At 39.4% G+C, this 26,172-nt stretch overlaps 1 protein-coding gene across 5 annotated transcripts in view; it reads left to right on the forward strand.

Moving 5' to 3' along the window:
- Nucleotides 1-26,172, forward strand: part of Ntng1 (netrin G1) — a 403,317-nt gene that overhangs the window by 294,708 nt on the left and 82,437 nt on the right. For all 5 annotated transcript variants that reach the window (XM_008828975.1, XM_008828976.1, XM_008828977.1 and 2 more), the window contains exons 3-4: nucleotides 11,617-11,789; nucleotides 25,329-25,355. In XM_008828975.1, the coding sequence (XP_008827197.1) occupies nucleotides 11,617-11,789; nucleotides 25,329-25,355 (200 nt within the window). The remainder of the gene's footprint in view (nucleotides 1-11,616; nucleotides 11,790-25,328; nucleotides 25,356-26,172) is intronic.

The following is a 26,172-nucleotide window of genomic DNA, read 5'->3' on the forward strand; positions in this document are numbered from 1 at the left end:
GAGGTCCCACTTGTTAATTCTTGCCCTTGTTTCCTGGGCTATTGGTGTCCGGTTTAGAAAGTCCTTTCCTACACCTATATCTTGTAGGTTTTTCCCAACATTTTCTTCTAAGAGTTTCAGAGTTTCAGGCTTTACATTGAGGTCTTTGAGCCATTTGGAATTGACTGAACAAAAGCCCTTTTTAAGAGGGAAACTATACACATTCAAGAGTTGCTCAAATCTTTTTTTAGACTTTTTGAGACATGGTCTCCAGGTAGCCCCAGCTGGCCTGGAACTCATTCTGTACAACAGGCTGGCCTTGAACTCACCAAAAGCTGCCTGCCTCTGCCTCCGCCTCCTGAGTGCTGGGAATAAAGGCATGCACCACCATGCCCAACTGAGCTGCTCAAATCTTAATTGAGGATTTCATCTGCTAGAGGAAAGGTACAGTGTTAGATGTCTCTGAGTGCCATCCACGCTCTGTGGCTCTTGGGCTTATTCATGCCTATCTTTTACTTATCTCTTTCAGGGGAAAACAAAAGAATATTATATTATTTAATCTAAGAAAATATAAGAAAAATTATTGTGATATATTTCACATCTAATTGGAAAAAAAATCCTGGGTAAGATAAATGATTCTCTTACGTGATTCTGTGAAGAGAAAGGGGAATAAAAGATGTAATGGTCGATCAGTATAAACCACAAAATGGATAAATATGAACATCAAAAGTCCTTATAACTACTATGGCTATTGGAGGTTGTCTTCCAAGCAACTCTGTGTTATAGGTTGTAAGTAGTCAGAGAGAATAGCCAATGAAACACGTAGCTGAGGCAACCAGCAGGTTTGTGGTAAAACTAGGATTTGAACTCACACTCCTCTTTCTCCACTGTCCAAGCACTTATCACTAAGTACCCTATCTCTCTTACCAAAACTGACTACTTTAATTTTGATCATCTTGTGTCTTTAGGGTTAGAGGCTCCAATATTGTTTACCATTTCTATGTGAACATATTGTGTCATCTATTACTATTGGTTTTTTGTCATCTTTATTATTAATCTTTTGAGAATATCATACAATGTACTTTAATCATATTCACCCAAAGCTCCTCCCTTTAACTGTACCCAGGTCCACCCCTACCACCCTACACTCAACTTCTTGTCTTTTTTATTTTTTATTCTATAACCCATTGACTCTAAATTGTGCTATCCAAATATTTCTGGGTGTGGGACCATACACTGGAATATAGGTTGACCTACAAGAGTCATATCCTTAGAGAAAAGTGACTCTCCTCCCCCAGAACCCACCAACTGTCTACAGCTCCTCAGTTAGGGGTAGGGGCTCATGACTCCATCTTGCTCCATTCTAGAATGTTGATTGCCTTGATCTTGTGCCGATCTTGCATATTCAGTCACAGATGCTGTGAACTCAGTGAGCACAGTGGGCCTCTTATGTCCAGAAGACATTTTTGCTTAATTCTGCCCCAACCTCTGGCTGTTACAATCTTTCTGACTCCCTCTTCCACAATGGTCCCTGAGCCTTGGGAGAGCTACTTGTATAAATTTGTGGCTGAGCATTCCAGAGTCTCTTAGTCTTTGCACTTTAACGAGTTATGAGTTTCTTCATTAACCACCATCCACCCCGCAAAAAAACTTCTCTGATGAGTTCTGAGAGCTACACTAATCCTGGTTCAGAACTGGTCTGCCCCTTGGATCTGAAGGAACTGCTTGAGCTGCTAGGAGATGTGTCCATTTTAATTTTAATTGACCAAACTATTTATCCTGTCAGTCTTTGGAACATAGAAGAGTGGCAACCTGGACTTCAGGAATCATCTTGTCACAACCTTTATCCTTCAGGAGGACATTTGTTTTTTAAAATTTATTTATTCTTATTTTATGTGCATGGGTGTACGTAAGTATATCTGGGTCATATAATGACCCTGAAGGCTAGAAGAGAGTGTCAGATCCCCTGGAACTTCAGTTATAGATGATTGTTGGCTGCTGTATGGGTGCTGGGAACCAACCCCAGGCCCTCTGCACGAGCAGTCAATGCTCTTAACTGCTGAGCCATCCCTCCAGTCCTCGGGATAACATTTAGCCAGGTGCTTGTGACTTTCGTAACTGGCCACACAGTACCATCATTCCCCTGTACCAACAGATTGTACATTATTTGAAATTTATAAGTTCCTATTTTTATTTTATATTCATGGCACTCTACCTTTGCTAGCTAGCTTAGGAATAGAAAATAAAAGGGCTATTTTTAATATCATTTAAAATAACCAGCAGTTTAGTGAATCATGTAATTGGATACTTCAATACAAGCGAGTTTAAAGTCTCAAGCAAGGCTTAAATGGAACATGCAGAGAGTTTTTAAGATGCCAGCATGTCTAAGTCATTTTATCTAATAAGTGTAGAAAAGACTTCCTGGTCCTTGTTCCATCACACTTGTAGCAAAAAAAAAAAAAAAAAAACTTCTCTGATGAAGGTTGAGAAATGCTCTGATCTACGGCTGTGAGGGTAGGAGCTTAGGGCACAGTTTATTTTAAAAGATAAAAAGACCACAGTGTATCAAAATCAATCAAGATTGTATCAAAATTTTGATTTTTATTTAACACTCCCAAAGAAAACTTTATTGCCATCTATATTTATGTTTCTAAATTTTTTTTAATGTGTATGCATATATTGCCTGCGTGTAGGTACGTGAACCCATGTCATGCAATGCCTGCGGAGGTCAGAAGAGGCTGTCAGATCCCCTGGGACTGGAGTTACTGACAGTTGTTAGCTGCCATGTGGGTGCTGGGATTTGAACCTGGGTCTTGTGCAAGAACAGCCAGTGTTCTTAACCACTGAGCCATCTCTCCAGCCCCTATTTATGCTTTTAAAACACACCTATAAGAATTAGTTTATAAAAACAATTCTCTAAGAAAAGAGATCAGAAAACGAAAGCCTACATCACCCGGGGCTTGCTTTACTAATCAGTACACCTGTGGCAGAAGAGGCTGGCTAACGGTGTGGCAACCAGCCCTCTTGGTTCCCAGAGCACCTTCCTAGAGTCCTGCAGCCCTGCTTTTGTGTACAGTATAGGCATCCCCATTTTATGTGGTTGAATTTAGAATTATGCTATGTTATTTCTACTTCAAATTGAAATTTAGCCTTTGTTTAATTTGGAATAAGGGCATTTCTGAAAACATTTTTGCTGACTAGTGATAAGCAACCATTAGAGTTTGCATTGTTTTTAAATGGAGGAAGACTAGTGGGATTCCAGACAGACTAGATTCCTCTTCTTGTAGAATCATGGTCAACACAGACCCATTTGATGTTCTAGGCACGTGCTGTAATATTGTGCTTAGCAATACATGATAATAATAATAGATAACGCTTGTTAAGCACTTCCTATATTAATACGTACAGATATATTAATATGTATGTGGCAAACTCAAAGTAATAGTGCATAAAACAAAGCAGGCGCTGCAGGTGGCAGGGAGGTGCTCCAGGTTAGTTTGGTGGCTTGTACTCCTGCTTTGACCTACTGTCCCCTAACTGTAGTAGGAGATAATCTGAGAGCCAGGGCTCCTCACCCCATCCCATCCTACCCAAAGACTTTGGTTCTGCTATTGGCCATGTGGTCCACCATGGTTCATTGTGTTTATACTCCAGGAATCAAATGGCCAATGGAGAAAGGAGTCCAGGCCAGCAGCATAGCAGGCACAATGGGAGTGTGGCAGGCAACACTTCTGCAAATAAGCTCTTGGCCAGAATTCACTCAAGTAGCATCCTTAGCTTGAGTAGATGCTGAGAAATGTGATCATTGTAGACTCTGTGCCCAGCTGAAGCTGTGCTGTTGTAGAAAAAAGGAAGACGATGTCCATTAGCCAACTTCACTCATGGTGTTGTATCAGTTAACGCTCCAAACCATCCCTTTGGTGGGCATTTGATTATTTTGTTTTATAGAAGAGGTGGATGAATTTAAACAGCTTTATATACTCCAGAATTCAAACTCTTATCCACAGGTTCCTATTATATTTTTGATAAATTCCATATTGCTTTCTCTTTTTTCCTTTTTAAATCCCAAATGCAGTGATTGTCATTTGCCAAAAAGCTGTGAAACCATCACTACTAATTCCAGAATACCTTCATCAATCAAAAGAAAAGGCACTATGCATCAGTAGTTACTTTCCATTTCTCCTATTTCCATCTCCTAATGACCACTGATCTATCCATTTTCCTTTTAATAGACATTCCATGTAAAGGAAATCATATATTTCTGCCTTCTTTCACTTAGAATATTTTCAAGTTTCATCTATGTTGCAGTAAATATCAATAATTCATAGCTTTTATGGCAGTATAGTATTCTACGATGTGGTTATACCACATGTCCAATTTCTTAGCAGTTGAACAGTTAGTTGATTCTACTTTTTGATTATGAAAAATGTTGATATGAACACTTGTATACAACTTTTTTTGCAAGCATGATTTTAATTTCAGAGGAGTTATATACCTAGGAATGTAAGTGCCAGGGTCAAATGGTAACTTTATGTTTAACTCTGTGAGTGGATCATTGCTTTGGACTTGTAGTGAGGCAGCACAATATGGTGGGAGCACATGGGAACAATGCCACTCGTGTCACAAGACAGAAGAGAGACAGTGGAGCCAGGTTCCCACAATCCTCTTTGGGCTCAGTAACCTAAAGTCCTCTCACTAGGCTCTACTTTGTAAAGGTTCCACCTGCCAATAGCACAATCCTGACCTTTAACACAAGAACCTATGGAAGAGAGTTGAGTGAATAACAGCAGCTTTTATTTTTCTACATGCCTTCAATAGTAGAGACTGTCTTTCTGATGGCTTAAGGCAAACTCATTATCTGCATCATAGAGACAATTCAGGTTTATTACCCTACATCCCTATATTGTCATGATTAGATACACTATTACAGTTTTATGGTCTGCATTTTATATGTGTCTCTTTTTCCCCTCCCCAATAAATTATATGTTTATTTTGAAGCTCCGCAGGCCTTTTCAGTTTGCTATCCATAGACTGTATCACAGTACTTACACAATGAATAGATAACCCCATCAGAAGTAGATGTAGTAATTATAGAAATAATAACATTTGCAAGATATTTGTTAAGGCCTTTGTATTAGGTAGTATCCAAAGCCCTGTCACGTATTATTCTGCTCAGTGGCCACAAAAGTCCTTTGAAATGCATCCATTCGGTTGTCCGTGACTTATCAATGAAGGATGAAGCAGATGAGGTTAGACCACACTTAGGTAGACAATGGCCCTCTTCAGGGTTAAGAACAAAACTCTGGAGGCAGGCTATCCATGCTCCATCTTGGTTTTGGGTTTCATAAACCTTTAGTATTCAATTGTACCATCTGCATCTGCAATCACTAGAGCCAACCTTATAGGATTATTGTGAGGTTTATAGAAAATAGTGTGTGACATATTTAGAACATTCTTAGCACAATGCCCAGTGTTTGGAAGTATTTGTTCTGTCCACATTAGTTCTGTGTAATTGTTTATTAGGTTATGCATCTATATTAGTTACTGCTCTTGTTGCTCTGACAAAATATCTAACAAAAGCAACTTCGGGGAGGAGGGCTCACAGCTTTAGGTTAAAATACATAATGGTAGGGATGGCAAGAGAACACCTGGCAAGGCAGCTGGTTGTGATACACCCATAATCAGAAAGCAGAGAGAGATGACTGCTGGTGCTCAGCCCCTTCCTCCTTTATATTCAGCCCAGGACCTCAACCTGTGGAACGCTGCCACCCCCACATGTAGGGTGGCTCTTCCCATCCCAATTAATCGGTTTAGTAACTCCCACACCAACATGCTCAAAAGTTTATTTTTCATGGCGATTCTATGTTCCATCAAGTCAACAATCAAGATTAACCATCACATCATTTATGGCTTCACAGAAAATAAGTGACAGCATTTTATTCGTACTTTGAAATGCTAGCCCCTGAATTCATAACCTCTAAGGTACTTGACTACAAATCACATTTCAAAGAATGTTTTGAGGTGAGAGTCATTAATTTAGGTGCCAATATGAAAAAAAAAGGGGCTGCCAAGGGAAAAAAAATAGAAAAGCCTCATTGTATGTAACTGATCATCAATTTTAGAAGGCATTTGCAAAACAAGAATATTAATGCTAAAATGCTCTCTAAAGCATTTATGTAGTTAGGGATAATCCTAGTGCAAGTGGACGTGTAGCCAGAGTCTGATCCAAATGAGATCTGCTTGTGCCTGAAACATACCTTTCCACGGCTGTTGAACAGGAGATTTGAGTGCCCAATTCATTAATGAAAATTCCTCCTTAATATGCACAAAAATGTCTTATTTTCAAAAATAATACAAAGTATATGACCAGGTGAATACATTGCTAGGATCCTGCTCTGGGCCTGGAATATCCATGAAGCTTAAATTTCTTTCACTTCATAATGAATTCTTCCAGGAGAAAAAGTGGCCAAGTCCTGGACCTGCAAAGGCCAGACCTGGCCTCGATTCTTCTTTCAGTTTCCAGACAGCCAATTCCCCCTTGTCCTGGTGTCCCTATTGGAAACATTTGTAATAGACTCCACAGACCTCTGGCTGGCAGGAAATTCTGGCGGCAACATACTTCCCAGAATAGATATATTAAGTTACAAAGAAAAACCAGGCAGACTGCATGGGTTTTTCATACCTACTGGCAGGTGGCACAGATCTAAATGTTGGAGTGATTTTATAAGCAAGATTAAATTGACTCATGACAGCTGGTCACTAAAATACAGGAAGTACAGACCTGGTTGAAAGCAAGAACATGCTGGTGTTCATTAAGTTTGCAGCACAGAATAGAGCTTATTTTTGTTTAAAAGTCATTCTCAGAGAAGCCCTTATTTGGCAGTGTGGTGCTCACCAGTTGCACACAAGTAGATCTCAAGGTAAATGCAAGTCGATTAGTTCTATCTACAGTGTCTATATACCTGATCCTTGTGTGTAAACAGTACTGGTGAATAGGTTCTGCTCTCCAGAACACCAGATATTTGACTTCTAGCAAAGCCTTTTAGGACCCACTTGTACAGTTCTCCCCTGTCTGTGACAGTAGATGTGGGAGCTGGATGGCCATGGAAATGGATAATGAATCTGTCAGAAACAAGTGGGATGTCACAGAAATCTGACCTCCACCCATCCTGAGGCTAGAGGTCAGGATACCAGGGATTGAGAGCAACCTCCCAACACTCTGAAATCCACTTTTGCTTTTACCTTTGGAGGAAAAGCCACTCTGGCTGGCAAGGGCTCTAAATAAAAGATTTTTAGCTCTTGGTTGGAATGGGAGAGATGAGAATAAACTGAAATGTGGAAAATGAAAGAGAACCGTTTCCCAACACAGGCCAGTGCTTTGCGGCCACAGCACTCACTTTCAGTGTTTGGTACCATGCATATCATTGTCACAGGGACCTAGGGAAAACAGCTTGAAATCTGCCCAGGGTCAGTAGATTTACTGCTGGGAAGTTAGAGTTTTAGCTAGTGCCCAAGGAAAACTCCCCCAAGCTCCCACTAAACCAAGGTTGCCACCCTCACATGAGAGTTGAAGCTAAAAGTCTTGTGCTCCAGAATACTGATGCTATGCATGCTGTTTTCCCCTCTTTTGAGCTGTGTCCTTTTCCTGGGTCTTTTGAGATTGTCATAGGATAACTCTTGCATTCATTTTCAGTCTTCTGGCAAATTCTCAAGAGCTTAAATTAAATTAAATTGGGTTTATAAGATCTCTCCTATTTGATAGAATTCCCTTGGCCAAATAGAAAGTTAGTTCTTTGAAAACCAGTAACAAAGCATGTGGCAGTTTTCAGTGTACATCACAGAGGACTTGACTTCGTCTAATGCCTACTAATTCTATTATTAATCCATTGTTATGCTATATATAGGATAACAGGCACATGATGCTCCTACCTACAGAACTAGTTGTTTACTAATCAATTAATCATCTGATGCTTTTGAGCAACTATAATGTGTCAAGCACCTTGATGTATGGTAAGTGTGTTGCAATAAATAAGCAGACATGACTGCTGCCTTTCAATGAGGACAAAGGAGAAGGAGCAACTGAGACACAGTCTGTAGCTACAGCAGAGACAGCATGGCCTTCGTTACACACTAGCTTTGCCTAGTGTCATAGAAGCACAAAGGAACAGCATCCTAGAGGGTGGGAAAGACATGGGACAGATGATTGACAAATGCTTTTGAATATCAACTAGGAACCTGGCACTGAGCCACCCAAGTTAGCATCTAAAGGGAAGAGTTATACAGGCAAAGAGTTATGAAAAGGAGAAAAAAATGTTGTAGGAAGAAGAGATAACTTATAAAACACCTGAAGGCAAAGTTCAAAGAATCATTCACAGAGCTAGGAGCTCTGGCAATGGAGCTGGAGAAAGGAAAAGAGGTAAATTACAGAGAAACTTGAAGGCATACCATAGAGCTACAACTCTATCCTGATAATAATAGGAAATCTTACAATAATTCTAAGTCAGGAGTGATCCAAAGTTATTTGTATAAAAGACTACTTGGAAGTTAGTGTTGAGATTGAGTAGAGAGAAATATAACTGAAGTACTCACCTCTGTTTAGAAACTATAATAGATCAGGTTAAGGAAAGTGACAGTCACTAGTAAGAAAATGATCACTGATCGAACTCTGTGGACTGAGAGATACCCTAGGAGCAGACATCTGAGGACTTAGTGAGGCATGGAGCAATGACCAGGTAGGGGGTACTTGAAAGGCAGAGGGAGGAGCCATCCTTGGCAAACTGGGAGGAAGGTGATATATTTGGCCAAGAAAAAACTTACTCTAAAAGAAAATTTAGAGGGAGGGAAGGCAGAGGAGGAAAGCCCAGGAGTCCAGTTTGGGACATTTCAAGCTTGATGTTTTCTTGAAGTATTTTGGTAAATAAAGTCTGAGGCTCAAATTTTTAACTTAATTTTGTAATTGAGGGTTGATGAGGACAATGGCACAAAGTTACCTTAAAATTCTATAACTCAAAGAAAATTAAGGACCACAGAAGAAAAAAGCTAGACGAGACTGCTCAAGGATGAGCGGTTAAGTCAGAACCCAAGGGAACAGCCTGTGCCAAAAGCAGACGGAGAAGACATTCCTGGAAATGTGCTTAGGTGTCCAGTGGGGCTAGCTCCCAGAAAAAGCGAGTGTTCCACAGTCAAAACCACTGAGGAGTCAAGGAAACAAAAACATACATCTTATTTTCAATAAGTAAGACATGGATGATTTTTCTAAGAAAGGCTGTGCTTTCTTGGAAAGAGTGAGAGGAGAGTGAGTGGAGATAAAGAGTGTAGGAAAGCCAGGAAGGAGAAGAAGGAGCTCAGGAGGTAACTGGAAAAGGCCAGGAGAGGGAGTCTATAAACAATGTTTTAAAAATGCAAAGAAGCTTAAGTACAATTAACCAAACCAACACACAGAAGTAATTTAATTACATAAGAAGGGTAAAGGCAGAGATGTTCATGAGTTCTGGGGAAGGTTATGAACTGAGTTGAATCTTGAGTAAGCTTTTAGGCAGGTGCCAATGAGTTCTTTACTGGAAGAAATCTGAGAAAAAATACCAAACAATTCATCTATTCCCCTTTCACTTCCTTTTGTTATTCAAATAATATCTTTCTCAGCTAACATAACGTCTTTAGGATGGAAATTGCCTATAACTCAAAGAGTGACTACAAATATGCAAGTGTTAACGGTGGCAAGAAATATAATCCAATTTACAGTGACTTTTCACATTCTTGGTTTTCACATGCAAAACCAGCACATATTCTTTGGGGTCATGTTGTTCATGTCCTCATTTGGAATTTTTAACACCGAATAAGATGTTAAATCAGTATAAGGCAGTGCTTCTATCACTTGGGTTTCGAACGTTCTCCATAGGTATAAACACGTCCATAAATAAAGGTGCTAACGTCAGAAAAGAGGAAGATCCTTAATGAAATACAGGAGCACAAGTAACTGCCTGTGTATGCGAGATTGTTCTAGGGCTCAGCTCATAATTAAACACTGTCTATTTATATGAATTATTTTTCTCCTTCCTTTTAAACAGATTGTGAAAGTGTATATTTCCAAAGATGATATATATATATATATATATAAGTTAAATTTGTATTATTTTATTAGGAACATTCCATCATATCATAACTAAGAAGTATACAGAGGGAGAGGTGTAACTAGAACAATTATTCATGCTAAGAGAGCCATGAGGAAACTGAGACTTGGTCTTCCCAGAGAGGTTTGAGTGAATGGGCATTGCTTCAGAACTGCAACTTCTTAGAAGAACACTCAGGAACTCTGGGTCACAATCTTACCCATTCATTTTCTTCCTTGTTATGAGTATAAGCTTATTTACCTCTACAGAGAAACTTGGTCATTGTTATACAGAAATTAAAGAAATAACATCAGTTGTTAAGCAGGTCAATTTTCCCATGTAAGAAAGAGTATTCTATCATTTTTTCCAGTTTATGACATCTATCTCCAAAGAACATACACAAACACTACAGTATTTCTATCTTTACAGAACTTGAGCTTAGGTATTCTTACTAAGTTCCTCAAAGATTCCAAATTTATTTTTAACACACCTATACACAGGTAGTATTTCATTATATGAGTCTGTTGTACGTTGGTGTTTTAATCCTGACCCAGGTGCCCAGGTCCTCTCTAGGTGGGCACATCTGTTCTCACATACCTCTATTCATGGTCATTCTGTCAAAGCAAGTTTCACTTTTCCAAAGGATGTGTCCTGAGAGAAGGTGAGAGAATTTGTAAACTGATGCCTCAACACATGTCAAGTTGGCCTTTGCAATTTTACAGTCAAAGACTTTAAATATGGTAATGGTTTTAGGGAAAATCATATGTTCCTTTCATGTCACAGTTCTGTCTACAGACAGCAGGGGCAAAGTCTCTGTTCATAGCCTCAAACCACTGTCATATATGGTTTTGTTTTATTTTGTATTTTTGAGGATTCTGAGCATCTCTTTTTAGAGGTCAGTTGGCCTGTTTCTTGAGGGTCCTTGTGACTGTTGTATTTACTATGAGTAGGAAGTGTAAGAATTGCTGTCTCACCTCCCCCAACCCCTCCAATCAGTGAAAACCCTTGGTACAAAATTTCTTATTATCAGAACCCAGATGTTAGAACCCAAAATGATTATAAACTACCTGGGCTGTAGAAAAAGGCTGAATTTAACAAGTTGTGGTAATGCTTTTCAACAAATAAAAGTTGTCCTCATGATCTGTAGAAAAGAAGATAGCATCGGTCTTTAAAACCAGATGAACGAATGAAATTGTGATAGATTTGATATCACAGAAAAAACTTGCCCCTAAAGGAAATATTTTGGATGAATATGGGGACAGTCTTTAGGATCTGACTAAGGAGAGCTTCCAGGTCCTAGAGAATAGTATTGGGCTTCCTCCTGATATAGTGTGAGGATGGCTGCATCCTCTGGTCATATGGAAATTGTCAAGGAGTTCCCCAGGGCTAAGTTGGCAGTCTCCATTTCACAAACGCCTCTCTATAGCTGTACAGTGCTCCATCGTTTGAGATCTGTAAACAACCCCAGGAGTGAGACTACTAAGACCAACTGGACTGACAGTGAACTCTTTGTCTCTCCTCTGCCTAGGTGCAAGTGCAACCTGCATGCCACTGTGTGTGTGTATGACAACAGCAAACTGACATGTGAGTGTGAGCACAACACTACAGGTCCAGACTGTGGGAAATGCAAGAAGAATTATCAGGGCCGGCCTTGGAGTCCAGGCTCGTACCTCCCCATCCCCAAAGGCACTGCAAATACCTGTGAGTAACTTTGCCCATTCCAACATGTTCTATACATGGTGAGCCAATGCTTCCTCAATTTCACCCACAGTTCTGATTTGTCCCATTCCTCTCCAAAATGCTGCTACATATTTACCATTTATAAGCATGTTTTAGCCCTCTGATCACTCATTAAATTCAGTCCTCTGACATTCCCATTAAATGTGTTGGGAAAAATTCTTAAAATCACAGAAACATTTTTTTCTGAGTTGGTGAAACAGGTAATTCTTTTATCCTTTCCTAAATTAATTTCTCATTAAAATAATACAGGTCTTGAAAACAATACTAACTAGCCATAAACAACTTCCAGAAATCCTTTGAGTATTTACAATTTGATTTATCACAATGAATAACCTAAACGATGTCTTTTCCAGAGGAGGTCTATCCCTCCAATTTTAGCCAGCCTCTAATGTTGACTAGTGTGATAACTGGCTTGTTCCAAACACTACCCATTGAGCCACGCCTGCCATGGTTGCTCTCTGAGCAAGCACCACCTTTCGATAAAAAGCATGACTGTAAGCCTCAGGGAGCCACATAAAGAAAAGTTTTTTAATGCCTGTGAAAGAGCACAGGCAGTGTCTGTGTTCGCGGGGTACACGGGCAATTCTCTATTAGCATTCATGTGCATGGCCCAAGGAAATCTCTGAACACATTAAGATCAAACTCTTCCATGCTCAAGGAGAAAAGTAGTGATTTTTCGAATAATTTGTACAGTTCCGTGCGTGGGAAGATTAGCCACCTGGAAGAGCCCAATGTTTGCCCTCTTTAAAAAGCAGAGCACGGGGTAGGTTAGCACAGACCTGCACAGCACGAAAGAGGAAAAGCCACAGGACCATGAGAAGCTGAACAGCCCGCCACACATTCCGTGCAAGGTTGAGAATGTTATCAGACACTTCAGAGCAGTGGCTGGGAGAAGCGGGGGCTGAAAACTAATATCACAAGACCCAGGCTTTATCACGTGACATATTGAAGTAATGAACCAAGTAACAAGCCATGAAGTATGGGGGCATGAAATTAGGATAAAACTTCTATGAAGGAGAAAAGAATGCTTCCAAAGGTTGAAAAAGAATCTCTGTAAGGATGTTCAATTTTTTTTCTGTGTTAAAAGAAACACTGACTTATTTTTACTAAAATTTAATATATTAAAGCTATGTTGTGCAGAAATGTTGATTTTCTAGGTGATTTTGTTAATGGTAATTCTAAGCTTTCCTCTGTCATTAAAAGCCATAAACCCATAAATATGGAAGGAATCTCATAAGGTTATTGTTACAGTATTGTATGTTTGGCTACCTGAGAATCCTTATCATCAGAGTTGTCAAACTAGTTTAAAGCTTCCCCTAAGTAAAAATGGCTCAAATTTCAACTTCAGAGTCCATTGCTTCTTTAACAGGACAGGATGAAAGAGGCTCAAGTTCATACACACTTTCCAACACTCTGACTCATGCTTGGGATCAAATGATTTAGTAAGGCCACTGAGAGACAATGTCTTAAAGATACTGGCTTCAAGCTAGAGGTGGTAGCACGCACCCTTAATTCTTATACTCAAGAGGCAGAGGCTGGTGGATCTATATGAGTTCAAGGCCAAGTTCAGGGCTGCATAGTAGAACCCTGTCTCAAAACAAAACAAAACAGCAGTAAAGAATAAACACTGGCTCCATTCTGCTTCACCCTGTCCCACACATCACTGTGCTTCAGACTTTATTTATTTAAGGCCCTGTTTACTAGGAAGACCATCTTTTTTCAGGAAACCTTTCTCATTGAAATGAGTTTCCTGTTATGGTATCCATAAGTACTTTTACATACCCTTAACCCTTTCCATATTGAAAATCACCAAGTTACCAAATGACAGTAACCTCCTTGGTTTTCCTTAGGTGCCTGATTAGCCATCTATCCCTGTATTTTTGCTGGCCTTCTCTGGACTTTTGAGATTTTTTTTTCACATCTCTGTTCAAATTGAAAAAAAAAAAAATGACAGATGGAGCCAATGGCTAGTAATGACTAAAGCATCAATTCAATATTTTAGTTATTGATATAGCAGAAATTTGGTGAGAGACTCTAGAAACTATCTGCAATGGTCTAGAAAAGTCTTGAAATTGTCAAATTTTCCGACATTCCATGCTGTAATTTAAACACCCAACAGTGATAGTTACTATTTTAGCAATTTGGCAGTGTGTTACAGGAACATATCCTCAGTCATCCATTTGTTGATGATGTGACTTTGGAAAAGTGAGCTACCTTACCCAACATCCTGTTGCTCACCCTTAGCATGAGGATAATAAGGGTTCTTACCTCACAGTCATTATGAGAGGCTCGAACAAGCTAATGCATACAATATATTTAGCATAACACCTGTCACTAAGTGTTCAAAACAAACTAATTTTATAGTCAAGATTCTTTTACTGTCCATTGTTAGACAGTTTTGTTACATAACTTATTTCTTCTCATCACTGGTGACTGTCTCCTAACCTGTTTTATCTTTTTAAGTAGCAAGAACTCTATTGACCCTGGTTCCATTTATTTCATCCACTCCATCTTCATGTGAGAATGTTTTCGTGTCTGGTTGCCTGTTCTGGAAGTCATCTAGTTCATTACTGTTCTCCTTCAAGCCAAGTACCAATCAAGAACCTCCTGCATTTTCATAACTCTCTTTCCATGTTGTTTTTCTTTTATCTCACATGCATGCACATCTTAGCACAAGCATACATACCCTCGCATGACTCTGGTTGGGGACTGTGAGTCAGTTATCTAAGAGAGGCTGTGAGGATGTCATAGCCTCATAAGGATCTTCAAATCTAAGAATGTGAACAGAAGATGCAGCCATTATAGGGTAATCTCTGCACTTAAAAACTCAAGTAGCCAGAGTGGCCTGGATAGGAAGGTCTGATCTGCGCCCCTTCAAAGGTTGAGCTAGAATGGCAGGAGGCTTTCATTCAATGAGGGAATTGCAAAGATTACAAAGTCCCCTTCAAGGACACTCACTCTACACAGTTTAACTTAGACTGAGACCTTATTGGGGCCCTGGGCTTTGAAAGTCCTGTATTCTAGAGCAACACAAGGCTACTTTCTCATGACACATGTAACACCAAGAAAGAAGGGTATAACCACCAACACCTGAAATTGAAGCCACCTGAGTCTGCAGCATACTTCACATTACCCTGTGCTCTTTACTATAAGAAACTTGACCAAAGCAGACTAAATACTACGATGGTATTCTTTTAATGTCGTGTGTGTGTGTGTGTGTGTGTGCATGCACACATATGTGTATATGTGTGGTTTTATTTAAGATCCAGTGTGTTTTCTTGGTCTTTAAAGACATACATTTCTTTTTCTTGTTTTCTAAAAAGCTTATGTTTTACAGAAAAAGCATCTTTTTCATCTTCCTAACGATCCTCATTCTATATTTATAGAATAATATCTTGACTGTCCTTTGCATTTCATTTGTTTCCCAGTAGACAGAAGCTCTGTCCAACTTAATGCTTAATTATGAATGCCTTGATTCCTATTGTTTGTTTCACAAGCAAAAATATTAAGTAACAAGCCTTAAACTCTTATCCATGTGGAATAGCTTGATATTTTTTCCATATGCAGCTCACTAATCTCTCCATAGAAGCTATAACTCCAGCAAAAACAATGCAATATCTAAACCTTTGCTTCTCAAACTATGTTTTCCTATACTTGAAAAAAAATCTATAGCTGCCTAGTGAGACAGTTCAATGAGTAAATCACTTGATCTGCAAGTGTGAGAACCTGAGCTCAGATTTCACAGAACTCACAGGAAGCCAGACATGCTACTGTGCATCTGTAATCCCAGAACCCCTACAGCAAGATGAGGTGGAGACAAGAAATCCTTGGAAATTCATGGGCTACTAGCCTGCGGTTTGCAGCAGCAAAGAAGAGACTCTGTCTCAAATATGGTGGATGGTAATTGCCAATACCCAAAGTTGGCCTCTGACTGCCACACACCTAAAATGGTATACATGTACCACATTCATACACAAGAACACCCACATACACATATCATACACAAACTCACACAATCTATTTAAATTCTATGACAAAATAAGGTTAAAAAAATTACTAACTTTTAGATACATCATCTTTTTTTTTTATTCAGTATTTTTGAGACAGGGTCTCCTTGTAGCCCTAGCTGGCCTGGAACTCACTACATAGACCAGGCTGGCCTTGAACTCACAGAGATCTGCCTGCCTCTGCCTCTCCAGTGCTGGGACTAAAGGCATGAGCCACCATACCTGGCTAGTCACATCATCTTATTAAAAATGTTTGAGAGGTTCTCAGTAAAGTAGCCTGTTTTATCAGTATTTCTCAAACTTATTTGTTTCGTAGAACACTTAATAACTTCTACAAAACAGTCTTTTGGAGACATGCTGATGTAAACAATTCTTACAGCCTAGTCTTAGAAATGTCATGGAAACGGACAAAAGGCCCAGCTAGTTTGGTTGTATTTTATAATTCTGCTTTTCTCTAACAGACACAATCTAAAATTCTTCAAAGAAGCTAAATTAAAAAGATCTGACATTGACATTATTTGTTTGTTCAAATATCTAACTTGAATTGTTGCACAGTATCTTACAGCTCCTCTGAGTGATGGAAAGTAATTTGATGGTTATTCTATTATTTTCTCTGGTATTGAATTTGCATTGACCAGTTTCTATATTCCCAGATGTACGCATCGGTATATCATTGGTCAGTCAGTTTTCTCCATGCTTTAAATACATTAGTTCACTCTAAACTCACATTGATCTTGTAAGGTTGATGCTACTACTTTTGCTATTTTTATTTTGTACATATAAGATCTTATGAGTATAAATCTTATGATTAAGGGTTATATAGCTAGTAAGGGTGAAATGAAAACTCAGAACTCAAACCTAGGTTTATCTTTTCTCTGAAGAATACACCATTTATGCATTTTAATTGAATTTTTGTGATTTTCATACAATATAATTTGATGACATTTGGATCAGCTCCCTTCCCACACTTCCCCCCACTGCCTCTCAACCAATTTAATGAGCTCTCATATATATATGTGTGTGTGTGTCTGTGTGTATGTCTGTGCATGTGTGTGTGTCTGTGTCTGTATGTGACTGTGTCTGTGCATGTGTGTGTGTGTGTCTGTGTCTGTGTGTGACTGTGTCTGGGTGTGGGTGTCTGTGTGTGTCTGTCTGTGTGTGTATGTGTCTCTGTGTGTGTCTGTGTCTGTGTGTGCATGTCTGTGCATGTGTGTGTCTGTGTGTGTCTATGCATGTGTGTGTGTCTGTGTCTGTGTGTCTGTGTGTGTATATGTCTGTGTGTATGTCTATGTCTGTGTGTGTGACTGTGTCTGTGTGTTTGTCTGTGCGTGTGTTTATGTGTGTCTGTGCATATCTGTGTGTGCATCTGTATGTCTGTGTGTGTACCTGTCTGTGTGTGTATGTGTGTCTGTGTGTGTATGTGTGACTGTGTCTGTGTGTGTGTCTGTGTGACTGTGTCTGTGTGTGTGTCTGTGCATGTGTCTGTGTGCGTCTGTGCGTGTGTGTCTGTGCATGTGTGTCTGTGCATGTGTGTCTGTGTGTGCGTGTGTGTCTGTGTGTATGTGTCTGTGTGTGTGTCTGTGTGTGTGTGTGTATGTGTGTCTGTGTGTTTGTGTCTGTGTGTGTGACTGTGTCTGTGTGTCCCTGTGTGTGTCTGTGTCTGTGTGTGTATCTGTGCGTGTGTGTGTGTATGTGTGTCTGTGTGTTTGTGTCTGTGTGTGTGTGTCTGTGCATGTGTGTGTGTGTGTGTCTGTGTGTGGTCTATGGACTATGATTTGTGTCCCTCAGTATCCTTCAGTGTGGGTCCATCCAGTGGGCCCGTCAAGAGTTCCAACTCCGTAAGACAATGTCCTTACCTATTTTACGCTATTCCTCCTCAGGTTAGATTTTCTCTGTCCCCCGTGAGGCACAGGCTCGTCTGACACCTATTTAAATGTCTTCTCTTAAACTAATGGTTTTATAGAACTCTGTCTTTGTTTTTCTGCCTTTGGAGCTCCCCTTCTGCATTTTACATAATTTTTACCCCTGTCTATGACCCTCTACAGATGTTCCCCTTAGCCTTCCAATCTGTTCTTACAGCTTTAGCTCTTGGTATTAATGGTTTAGTAGTTCACCTAATTCTAGTTTCAATCTTTTGATTGAGTTCAGACAAGCATTTCCAGTTGTCTATAAAGATAAGAAAGTCATAGAAAATTCATTCCTTTTCCTAAGAGCAATGTTCTCTTCTCTCTGTTGAAATGTTCATTCTTTCAGTATTGTACCTCAGTGTCAACTCAATGCCAACTCCTCAGTGAAACCTACCTAAACTCTCCCGTGCAAATTAGTTGTTTCTCTCTTTTCCTAACTCTAAGTTTTTTGATAGTGTGACTAGACTTGATGAAACCACAGTGGTAACCATTTTATTACATTAAATCCTCAAAATGTTCACTATTATCCCAGTTTGAAAGATAGGAAAACACAGGCACAGAGAGGTTATGCAAGTTTTTGAAATGAATTAATTTAATTTTCAAAAATATCATTGTGGATTCAAAAATTTTGTATAACGTTTTGTGATAATAGTCAGACTCCCTCCCCCATCTCCGCCCGCACCTTACTACCACCCCCTGTGATTTCATGTCCTCTTTTACTATCTGTCTTTTGTTTAAGCTTATTTTTAAAGGCCTATCAAGTCTAATCTGTGTTTCCCAAGTGCTCTTGGGTGTGGCTCTATCCCTTGGAGTCTAGTCTACCTACCAGGTATCACACCAGCAAGGAACACTGACCTCTCTCCCAGCATCCATCAAATGCCAGTACATCTTCAACTCGGCCTGGGAGTTCTTGCCCTCCTCCCCACCCATGCCGGGTCCTTGTCTGGCTTGGGTGTTCACAGGTATTATCATAAGTGCTGTGGTTTCATATGTGCAACTGGCCGGTGGTATATAGACAATAACTTCTTTGTATTTGTCTACCACTTCTGGCTCTTACAGTCTTTCTGCTCCCTCTTCTGCAAAGATCTTTGAGTCTTTTGAGGTGGAGGTACAATATTGGTGTCCCATTTAGGGCTGAGCCCTCCTCAGTCTTTTATTCTCTGCACATTATTTGTGGGTTTCTGTGTTACTTGATATCTATTGCAAGAACCTGCTTTGGTGAGAGTTGAAAGATGCACTAATTATGGGTATAACACAAAGTCATTAGTAGTCAGTTTAATACTATGTCTATATAGCAGAATGATACTAGTAGTTTCTCCCCTTTGGTCTATGACCTGTCTAGCCACAGATTCTTGGCCCTGATAACAGTATCGGATATGGACTGCATCTTGTGAAGCAGGTCTTAAATCCAACTAGAAGGTAGTTGATTACCCTATGAGCAGGTTTTCCTATGCTACCAGAGCTAATGCAGGAGAAAGCTAGAGTTAATCTCAGATCTATCTGACTGGAGTTAAAACAGTTGCTGAATGGCACCACTCTACTTTGTTCTTGGTCTTTTTTTAAGTGTTTGTGGAACAGTTATTTTGGTGAACTGATTAAGTAATCCTAATAATCCTGTAATATATGCTTGACTAGATTGGCTTCACACTCTTCTTCTGGGATATGTGGCCTTCACAGTTTGGCAACTCTAACACTAGAGTTTTCAGTCTCCAACAGGGAGAGACCATCTGAGATCCTGGAGGAAATCCAGTATCAAAATAGGATCTTTGATACTCACGACCCATCCAACTATCTAGAGGCAGCACACTGGCAGGCTGCTTTTCATAAACCTTCCTGAGCGGTGGTCCATGCACAGGTCACTGGACCCCTTCCGGCTTCTGACCTCAGCCCTTGAAGCTAAGAACCTTAATTCAATCATCACAGTAGGAAATGCACATGGCCTAATATATACACATCAAGCTTCTAAACCAAAATGTACAACCAGAATATCAAGTTGCTCACATGTCAGCCCCAGTCTGCAGTCCCTTATCTGAAGTTCATGCTATGATTTGAAATGCGACACTTTTAGGAATTTTGAATAAGACAGTATTATGCTATGACAATACCCACAGGAGACGATCAAGCAGCCTTACTTAATCAAGCATTTTATATGATTATTCTCACCAAGGGGAATAAGGGAGACAATAAATAGTAGCTTCTTGTTTTCCCACCAAATTAGTTTAGAACACATTAGGCTGCACTGCAGGATTAATTGGTTAAAATTTTCCATTTTCATATTTCTATTTAAATTTGTGAATTACATATAAGAGATGTGGGCCTGAAATAAATTGAGTGATAGCATAAAGGGGTAATTATGGGCCCAAATCTGAACACCGGACTTCCGGGTTCAAAGTTCAGTTTTCATTTCAATTACCAGAGATGATCTTGGGCAAGTGACATATCCTCATCTGTGTTTTTATTTTCCCCAAGTGCAGAATCACCCTGGCTGCTCATAGGGTTGTCATAAAAACTAAGTGAATTATTACATGATTAGTATTAATATTAACTATTAATATTACTGACGGTATATTAGTTATTTTATTATTTTGCCATTGTATGTAAGATAATGCCAGGGACATGATAAGCACACATAGAAGTTAGTTGCCGTGATCACTATGTTTATACTGAGAACTAGCATAGTATCAACAAATTTTCCCCCTGGAGACTGCTATATGGAAAGATAAAATGTAATCAAACACCACTTTGTTCATCCATTATATAAAATAACTGCTATGGCATTGGAAACATGCAAGACCTCACGACCAGTATGTTTTCTTTCCTGCAATTAAGTCTATATGCAGAGTCAGAAGTGATCAAAAATTTGCTTACTAAGCTTGGGATGAGGAAATTTAAGTGACTTTCATGTTAACGACTTCAGGCTGAAACATCTTGACACATACATCCTTCCACAGAGTAAGACTTCTGCCAAAGGAGAGAGTCTGAAGTACTGAGTTGCCAGTCCTCTCCCTGAGGCAGTGCTGGGACAGAAATGCCTCCCTGTTTCAGGAGGTTCATTTTTCTAGACTTCCGCCTTTGATGAGTGTATTCTTCCATGTGTCAGATATGTTAGAACAGTTAGTCAAGTTAATGTCAGCTCTGTCACATCTGCCATGTATATATTTCAGCCCCAGAGCCCTCTACAGCCACAAGGTCATGTTTTTTCTCTGTATTTGGATAATTTACATGATGATTCCATGGCATCATTTTGTGAGGGCAATCTTATTTCCCTCACTTTCAAGTCCTTAGGAAACAACTCACCACACGTCCTAGCAACTGCAGCTTGGATCAGCCACCCAGACTGGAAGAGCACTGAAAGCCATCCTCTGGAATACAAATGAATCTGCAGAATATTTTCTTATCGTTCCTTCAAATGGCTTCGTAGGACTGAGCACTCCCAACGGCTGCAGTCTGACTGGAAGGCGATCTACTGCCTACTTGATGGGTTTTCAAACCATCTGTCACAACAGTGGTAATTTTTCCTTTTGTTTTGAAGTATGCTGAATCCTTTTACATTCTGCTTTCCTCATTGAGTCTCAGAAGGAGTTACAGCTTTAGCACTGAATTAATCTGTTTCTGCAGATCAGGGGTATTTATTTTTTGAGATCTCCATCACATTGGCTTCCTTAAGCTTAATTACATACCCTTTAGCATTTTACCTGATGGGGGAAGAGCCAATAACCCCCCCAAAGAAAAAGAGAAGGAAATATCACATTATCACATTATATAATTCCATTACGTTCTCATCTCTCTGTTTTCAGCAGAATTCTTTTAGAATAAATATTAAAATAAATGCAAGACTCAGAAGAAATGAGGACCTGCCAGCATCTACAAGGCGAGATCTTCTTGCCTTCTAGCTCTTTTGGCATGTGATGGCACAATGTCTCTTTTCCTACTGAAATGACATTTTGATTCTAGAGGAAGAATAATACCTAAGTCATAACACTGTATACTAAAGAACCTTCTATTAATGCTCATCCACACCTGTGTTTCCTTTTCCCAGGACACATTTACCACTGCCCCAAACAGGAACTAGGAATTACATGCTTGAATGCTTTGTGAAGGGGTCAGCTTGGGCAAGGTGTGTGCATCCTCTTTTGTCCCTTATGTGACTTGCAAGGCTGAATAAAAAAGATTCCTTAAATCCCTTTAAGCTCTCAATTTTTACTGCACATTGGAAATTAGCTGATGTTGCCTCTTCCCCTCCCTTCTCAGTTATCTGCACATTCTGTGCCATATCTATTTATCTTTCTGATGTATTTTTGAGATTGTTCCAGAGTTAGTTCTAAAGTAATGAATTCTAAATTTCAGGTCTTTCCCTGGACTCCTTCTAAATTTAAAAAAAAAAGTTCAATTTCATATCTAATTTTATATTTTAAGGTTGCATACTTCTTAAAGAGAACTCTTAAATTTATGGATCTTACAAGGACCCCACCCCCGCCAAATTTGTATTTGTCCATGGATTACTTAGGACAAAAATAAAAATACGAATGTCAAAATGGGAATGAAAAGAGGATATCTTACCAGAGGAATTGAAAGAAAATAGGCCAAATATTCAATGCTAGACAGATTCTCCAGTTGAGCCTGAAGACACTCACCTTTCATGAAGTGAACTGCTACAACTCGCTCCCAGGCTTTCTTGTATTATTTCCTTGAGTGTTTGAAAATTTTCTCATGACTTTTTTGTTGCCTTTTTAATGAATGTGATGGGTTTATCACGTTCTTTAGTTGTCTACGGACAACCAAAAGCAAGGTGTTTGGACATTAAAAAAAGAGCCATTAAGAGAAAATATCTTTTGGAAATAACTAATGGACATCTCATGGTGTTCACATATTTTCTGCTTCAAAAATCTTTATTCAAATGAGCAGTTTAAAAATCTTTCCTAAGCAATTCCCATTTTTACAGCAGTGGAATAAAAAGTGACTCATCTGGCAATGCCTCAAAAAATTGCAAGCCACAAAATGAAGAAGAGCCTGAATTTTAAGCACCCAATGTTAGGTAATAACATCTTCATGAGGAAAATAGAATCTCAGAATAGCCTCGTTTGGCACGGTGCATATACTCGGGATGAACATGACTCTCCTGCATTTGTATCCCCTGAGGAATGGAAACACTTCTGCATCTTTCTGAAGTACTCAACTGCAGCAAACAGCCTTGCAAGTTTGTTTTCCATTGTGTTGTAGCCAGACTCCCTGAGAACTTCACCTTGCATTTATGCATGGCCCTCTGACTCCATGGAAGTTTGAAAACACATGAGAAGGCTCTTCCTGCCATTTTGACTTCCATTCTCTTTGATAGATTACAACAGGCACCCATTACCTTGCTTGGAGTAGAAATTTCAATCATGCGGGAATTTGGAGCTTCTGCAATTGATACTAAAATTATGATGCTCCCTTTGCACCTCACTCAGTGGGAATTTACAAAGAAGAAGAAGAAAAAAAGATTCAGTACCAAGTCAATGTCACATTGCACCAAAGATAGTTGACTGAAGTGACAGGCCAGGAAATAGCTGTCCTTTGCAGAAATCACATTCAGTTTGAAATTTGGTTTATAAGAAAGAGTTGAAATGTGAAAATTTGGTTTTCCAGGTTATGTTGAACATAAATCAGTAATTAAGCTGAAGTATTATAAACTCCAAACATTAAGGGGCTGAGAAGATGGCTCGGTGAGCAAAATACTAGCTGCATGAGAATCCAAGTTCAGATCCCTTGCATCCACAAGAAATCCTGGCACAATGGCATGTACCTGTAAACCCAGCATAGGGGGAAGAGGCAAGACAGATTCCAGGGACTAACTAGTCTGTCACTGTAGCCAAAACTATGAGCTTCAGGCTCAGTGAGAGACCATGTCTCAAACACTATGGTGGAGAGGGATAGAGGAACCTATCCAACGTTGACCTTTGCCCTCTACATGTGCATACAGGGGCACGTGAACCCCCAAACACACACATACATAATAACAATAAATTAGATAACCTCTAAGTATCTAAGATCAAGAGATGCTTTATATACCTTGTAACTAAAAATAAGACTTTGTTCTTGCCGCCTCCTTTTATCCCTCATTTTCCCTTCCCCAGTTGAAAAATAACTCTTGGTTTTAAAGACTACAAAGCTAGAAATCTCTGATGAAGCTACAGTGATCAGCTGAATTAAGCATAGGGCAGTTGTCAGAAGTTAAGTACCAAAATAGAAGCTTAATGATTCTTAGAGTTCCCACCTGTGAGTACACTTCAGCGATGTGGAGAACAAGTCTGAACAACTCATTAACAGCTATCGTTTATTGGCTATGTACCCTGTGTCTGGCATGCTCATGGGTTATCTTGTTCAATCCTTACAGTAGCCCTATGCACTAGTAATAGCTGTCTTCTCTGCAGATGAGCAAACAGGCTTGAAGCAGCTAAAATCGCCTAACTAGAAAGCAGTGGCAAAAGAGGAGCCCAACTCAGGACTGCCTGATCCCCCTTTCAGTGTTGCTGTCACCCATACTACAGCCTTAAGCTCAGTGACAAGGATATAAATCTCTTTTAATTAGCAAAAATGTACCATAGTATTGCTTTATAAATAAGCAGTGATGGTAATAGTCATCATTGCAAGAATATTACTTGTGAAAGAATGGTTTGTACACTTTTTATCAATTTATACAATCTTCTCAACAAAACAGAGAGCTGGAAAAATATGCAAGCATCACTGAGGGCGTAAGCCACTTCCCAAGATCACTCACTTGGTAAGAATTCAGGAAGGGGAGCCACGCTGCAGATTCAGATGGCCTGGAAGCTGAAACTCTATACTCGGCCAAAGCATTATGTTGCCTGGCAAGGAGTGCTAATGTGGATACTCACTAAATCCATGCTCACATTTATGCCACGTCAGGCCAAACTCTGAAACGGCTCCACTACCTTAGCATAACTTGTGAATCAAAGTGAAAGCTGAGAAATCGATGAAGCCCATGATCAATATGAACAATGTAATGTATTCTTAAATTATTCTGCTCAATTAAGTTTCTATTACAGAGTTTAATCCACATATCTGACAAGTAAAAGAGGAATAAAAATGATCGTTATATGAAATTAATCAAATACAATGCCAAATGATTCTCAACAGCTAACACACGCAGCACCTCATGACACATTTAAAGAGATCTACTGCACGTGCAGATGCATTTGCATAGGTACCCACAGTATATTCAGTACCTGTGGTCAAAACACCAAGCTCAGTATCTGTGCTTAATCACATACAAATGTCCATTAGTCTTATAGATAAGCACAGCATGTTGGATTTCAGAACTTCCTTGCATCGACTAGCAAAGGTGAACATTACTTTTAAAAAATTCTGATGAGCCTAGGAATTCAAGAATAAAAGCAAAATGATTTAAGTAGGTACCTATATCTGTATATATACGCATATTCTGTGTGATTGATTATTTTGGTGCCAGTCTCTAATGGTCTGAGTTCCTAAGTGCCACATTTCTGAGAATTGTCTATTGAGTTGAAAATGTCACATACAAAATGGCTAACAGCTTTTCTTTCTTTCTTTCTTGTTTTTCTCTGCAGGCATTCCCAGTATTTCCAGTATTGGTAGTAAGTAAAAAAAAAATCACCAAGCCCACAGAATATGCGTACTGAGAATTGTCTATTGAGTTGAAAATGTCACATACAAAATGGCTAACAGCTTTTCTTTCTTTCTTTCTTGTTTTTCTCTGCAGGCATTCCCAGTATTTCCAGTATTGGTAGTAAGTAAAAAAAAATCACCAAGCCCACCTAGGCTAGCTTTGCTTTGCTGTTCAGCTCCTCAGAGCTACTTTTCCAGTGTCCATTTCTGACGAAGAGCATTTTCTATGGGGATTCAACTTTTCTGCTGGTTTTTAGGCACAGATATGCTGAGAGCACAGATAAAAGGGTGATTTATGTGCAACTCTCCTGTAGGTGTGATGGTGTCAATGCTCCCTGGTGACTTTTGATTCACGAAGGCCACCTGAACAGAGAAGCAATTACTTAGATAACCACAGCTCATTTAGCAAAAAATATAAATAGTCCTATTTAACCATACTTAGTAACCAGCAACAAACTGAGCTCTCTCTGTAGGACTGGGTTTAGATTTCTAACATAATGGAGAAAAACAGAATGAGCACCAATGAACACCTTGGCTATGTTCATTGGAATTCAGTCAAAATGCCACAAATTCCAGGGAGGAGATTCTGTTAATCCATTATGATAATGCAGTGTTTGTGAAGGCCTGAAAGAGGCAGGTTTATGAGAATTTGTGGTTCTGGAGAAATTAAAGACAATCAATATATATCACCCCTATTTTTCCCTCCTAAATTATACAAGTCCATTCATTCTTGAGTGTTTCGGTTTATGTTTGGTAGAAAAGGATATGTCTATCAAATATGTGGAG

This window comes from Nannospalax galili, unplaced genomic scaffold, assembly GCF_000622305.1.
Source record: "Nannospalax galili isolate Female #2095 unplaced genomic scaffold, S.galili_v1.0 scaffold873, whole genome shotgun sequence".
NCBI lineage: Eukaryota > Metazoa > Chordata > Mammalia > Rodentia > Spalacidae > Nannospalax > Nannospalax galili.